General features: G+C 46.5%; 1 protein-coding gene across 1 annotated transcript; it reads right to left on the bottom strand.

The window, feature by feature from the left end:
- Nucleotides 1–1,035: 1,035 nt before the first annotated feature.
- Nucleotides 1,036–3,986, bottom strand: ATP5O (ATP synthase, H+ transporting, mitochondrial F1 complex, O subunit). The gene is made up of 5 exons (XM_009875147.1): nt 3,860–3,986; nt 3,371–3,500; nt 3,144–3,256; nt 1,516–1,602; nt 1,036–1,210 (listed from the first exon to the last, which is right to left on the bottom strand). Exons 2-5 carry the CDS (start codon nt 3,462–3,464, stop codon nt 1,097–1,099), a joined length of 408 nt encoding a protein of 135 aa, XP_009873449.1. The 5' UTR covers nt 3,465–3,500; nt 3,860–3,986; the 3' UTR covers nt 1,036–1,096.
- Nucleotides 3,987–4,020: the final 34 nt, after the last annotated feature.

Below are 4,020 nucleotides of genomic sequence, written 5' to 3'. Positions count from 1 at the left end.
CCCCACACCCCACACCCCCACACTCTTGCAGCTTGTCAGCCACCGCCTGTGCCTCTGCTGCATTGAGAATAGCTAGTCCCACACTGACCTCTCCCCTAATTTTTGTTAATAATTACCAAATTTGGCCAGCTGCCCTGAGGGCTAACACTCTTGGTACCCTATTAAGCAGCTGTTTCCTTTGTTTAGTTCAGCACCTGCTAACACATGCACCTTGAGAATGTGCGTGTATATATATATTTTTTTTTTTTTTTTTAAGAACTGTTTCAGGGCTGGGTTGTAGTCAAAAGCCCTGGTTTGTGAACCACAGCTGCTGCAGCGGTGGGTGAGACGGGACACACCTCTGGAAGCTCGCTGGCCGTTGGGGGCTCTTTTTTCTGGGCCACGTTAAGCCAGGTGGGAAGGGGCTGGCACCTCAGCTGCCGAACTGAGCTCTGGAAAGATGCCTGCCTCGGGTACAGCCTCACTGCTGCTACGCAGTGGCACGAAGAGTGGAAAGCAGGGTGCAAAGTCCTTTTGGGGGTGCGGGAGGTCCCTTTGGGGGCGTTCTCCCAGAGCCGCAGGCCTCCAGCAGCCCCCTCACCCTGCCAAATGCCACCCTGGACAGGAATCTACTCCCACCTGAAGCACCACAGAAAGCACCGGGCGGGACAGAGAATTTGCTACCAAGAATACACCGATGACACCAGTGTTTTAACAGCTACTGTCATATTTCTGGAAACATCTACTCATTGTGGCTCCACTGTTCACACCTTGCAGCACGTGCAGCAGCAGGACTGTAACTCTGCTGCTCTGACAACATCCCGAACAGAAGTTTTCTCTGGAGACCGAGAGAACCTCGGCAGCGGTGACCCCACTGATCTGCTCCTGCAGAAATTACTTTCCACTTCCTTCAGAGCAACCCCCACACAAACTCGACTTTTCAAGCGGTGTCATGAAACATTCAGTGAGAACTAAGTGAAACTCTCTGCAGCTTCACTGTCTTTCTCCCACAGTTCTGTGTTTCTTGAATCAATACACTTCACAACGCCCATTCAGGAAGAAATAATTTTATTGTTTCCATCTGACAGGTTTCACTGTGGATGACAAGGACAGCTTGCTAGACGGTCTCTCTCATGATTTTGGTGAGCTTCTGGATCTTTGACCTTGTTGACATGTCCACGTACTTCTCCCCAATATTGACAATCATGCCACCAAGGATTGACGGATCAGTCTAAAGAAGAAACATTGAACAGAAATTCTACTAGCAAAAATTTTTAGCCTAGTATACAATTTTTACACTATTAAAAAAGGAAAAAGGTTTTAAGAAAGCCTTTTTCAAGACAACTTTGCAGAGACTGTATTCCAAAGTTACCGCTTTAGCAATTAAAGCAACATCAGGTCTAAAGAAAGCACAAAACTATGTAGTATAGTAACTGGACTCAGTAAAATGATTATTTTTTTTTTTTAGATTGGAGAGACAAAAGTCCAGCTTAACGTGAATTTGATGAAATTTATTTACAAATCAGAACGCCAAACCTTGGTCTCCAGCTTCAAGACCTCTCCCTTAGCCAAGAATCCATTCAGAGCACTTTTTAGCTCAGTAAGGCTGGCATCATCCAAGGGCTGAAAAATATGAACAGAACACAAAGAAACCGGAGTTGAAAATATTAAAATAATATTTCAAGAACCCAAATTTTCTATTCAGTTTCTTTTCAAGACAGACACTTCCACCAGGAAGGCAGCCTAAGCAGCTTCTTGAACAGGAATAACCAAACCACAGCACAGAAACAGTCATTTTGTGCCCTCCTAATTTCATGCAACATTGTGTTATTTGTGCACATACTCCCAGCAGAAATTCGATGCTGACATCTTCAGATGGCATCAAGAATCCATACTTGCCAAAGTAAGCATTTAATGGAAAACCTCGAGATCCGCCTCACAGCAGAGTTCTGGCGGTACAAGGCAAGATTAATATTCCTGCTTCTCATAATTAAGATCAGCTTAAGAAGAAACAGTTTCATGTAAAGCAGTGGGCAGTGACTGAGGACACTGGCAGGTTGCTCCCAGCCCTGCTGCAGCCTTGCAAAGCGCTCCTGGCTAAGTTATACCTCTCAGTTACCACAGAAGAACTGTGCATCCCTGTAGGAAAAGACACTGTGCATTTGTCCTCACCTTCCCTACAAGGCACTTGGATACCACCAAGACAGAAACAAAAGGGACTTCACCAAAGCGCAGTGGCTTTGTGTTACTGGCAGCTTAAATGATTTCTATTTAACAGCTAACAGTTTGAGAGGCCAAAATGAAACTAACAACAAAAAAGCAGCAGTAAAATAACGTTACATATGAAGTATTCATGAAAACCTGTGGAAACGTTTGCACAGGTCTGCAAGTTCACGCATTCCTGAAGGCTACCAACCAGACTAACAACCTGTGCTTGTGGCCTACAAGAAGCCAGGTAAACTGAAGTGGACCAACCTATTTAGTCCAGGCAGGCAGTCTGCTGCAGCCCGACCCAAGGGCTACAGATTTGCATCATGTACCAAGCTGACCAGCCTCCCACTCTAACAGACCTGTGCGTGGATCCACTAACGAAGAAGTCACTGAAGTGCCAGAACCATCGTTCCTCCAGCTTGACATTTACAGCTTATGCAGACACCATCTTCCCTCTTGCCTCCCTGAGCACCAGCTAGGCTTGCCTGTCTGCCTACATTTGAAAAAGTCTTCCAGCCGTTTCATAGTCACTTGTCCCAGGTACTGCAGATGGTGAATTAGCTGCTCCCAGTGAAGCACAGCCCCAAGCACCACAAGCATTCTCAGTCCCATCACGTATCTGCCTTGCTCTAGTTAATAGTTTATCTGCAAGTTCTGACCTGATCTGTACAACCTCAATGACAGAAATAAGAACAGTTGTATCTGTAGATCAGGCTAACTTTTATCAGCCATCAGCTTCACACACAGGAAGGGAAGCTGTTTTTAGACCAATGATTGCTGGATACAGATATATAGGGAACATTTACAGAAAGACTTTCATCTTGGTAGGGGCTGAGGTACTTCCTCACTACTCATATAACAGGTACTTAAACTACAGAGAGCAAAATTAAGCTAAAGAAATTTGTCTTTTATACTGCTGTCTGCTATGCTTGATCTCAAGGTTTCTAACTCACCTGTGCAGTGGTGACTGTGCACACCACTTCTCCTCGGTAGGCGCTCATGATCTTCCCAAATGCAGAAACAATGTCTGGTGTGTAACGCAATCGACCGTTTTCAGCAAGCAAGTCTGAAAAAGGCAGATGCACTGTAAGTTTAATGCACCCACTAGAAGCAGATTTGGTGAGATAACATTACTAACAAATAGCCTTAGGTATTTTTCTGAAGTCAAATGGCTACTCACTCATCAGGTTGACAATAATAGGGGACATCTTCTCTTTTGCCAGGGCATCATTCACAGCTTTTTGTTTAACTGCACTCTTGGTGTGAGGGTTCATAACAACACTGGATAGCTTGGGGTCCTTTAAAATAGTCTAAGAGAACACACAAATAACATGACAAAGGCCAAGAATTTTCCAGGCATTATAAGGCCCAACTATACCACCCAAAGCAGGCAACACAGTCATTCCCTGAGCAAGGATGAAGAGGTCTGAGCCTGATGGAAAGTGAAATGGCAGCTCCAGGCATAAGCTCATTTACAGTATGTTTCTTTCAGAGCTGATGCTCCTCCTGTCTCACTTCCAAGCAGCTTTACACTGGGGGCGCAGTGCAGACCAGGCCAGCTTTAAGTGGGAGCCTCACAGTCTGCAACAGCCCACTCCTCTCCTGAAATGAAGCAGCAGGCAAGGCCCGCTGCTCCCACCCCCGTGCCAGCGCAGGCGGAACACCTTACCCAGACCCGGCTCAGCTCCTTCTCAACCTGGTCCAGCTTCTTCTGCTTGGTGGCGGCGGAGTACAGCGCGGTGGCATAGCGCCCTTCCAGCCCGTACACCTGAATGGGGGGCTGCGGCCCACAGACAACAGGCAGGCGCTGAGAGCCGCCCTCAGCCGGGG

The sequence above is a fragment of the Apaloderma vittatum genome, unplaced genomic scaffold, assembly GCF_000703405.1.
Source record: "Apaloderma vittatum isolate BGI_N311 unplaced genomic scaffold, ASM70340v1 scaffold14768, whole genome shotgun sequence".
NCBI lineage: Eukaryota > Metazoa > Chordata > Aves > Trogoniformes > Trogonidae > Apaloderma > Apaloderma vittatum.
The sequence above is the reverse complement of the archived record's forward strand: the minus strand, read 5'-3'. Positions and strand labels throughout refer to the sequence as shown.

What these genes read in the sequence shown, in the direction of transcription:
- ATP5O (XM_009875147.1), bottom strand. Translation starts at nt 3,464, where the DNA reads ATGAACCCTCACACCAAGAGTGCAGTTAAACAAAAAGCTGTGAATGAT. An exon ending in TATTATTGTCAACCTGATGA is followed by an intron (nt 3,257 to 3,370) that starts GTGAGTAGCCAT and finishes TGCCTTTTTCAG; the next exon opens with ACTTGCTTGCTGAAAACGGT. An exon ending in GCACAGTCACCACTGCACAG is followed by an intron (nt 1,603 to 3,143) that starts GTGAGTTAGAAA and finishes CATATTTTTCAG; the next exon opens with CCCTTGGATGATGCCAGCCT.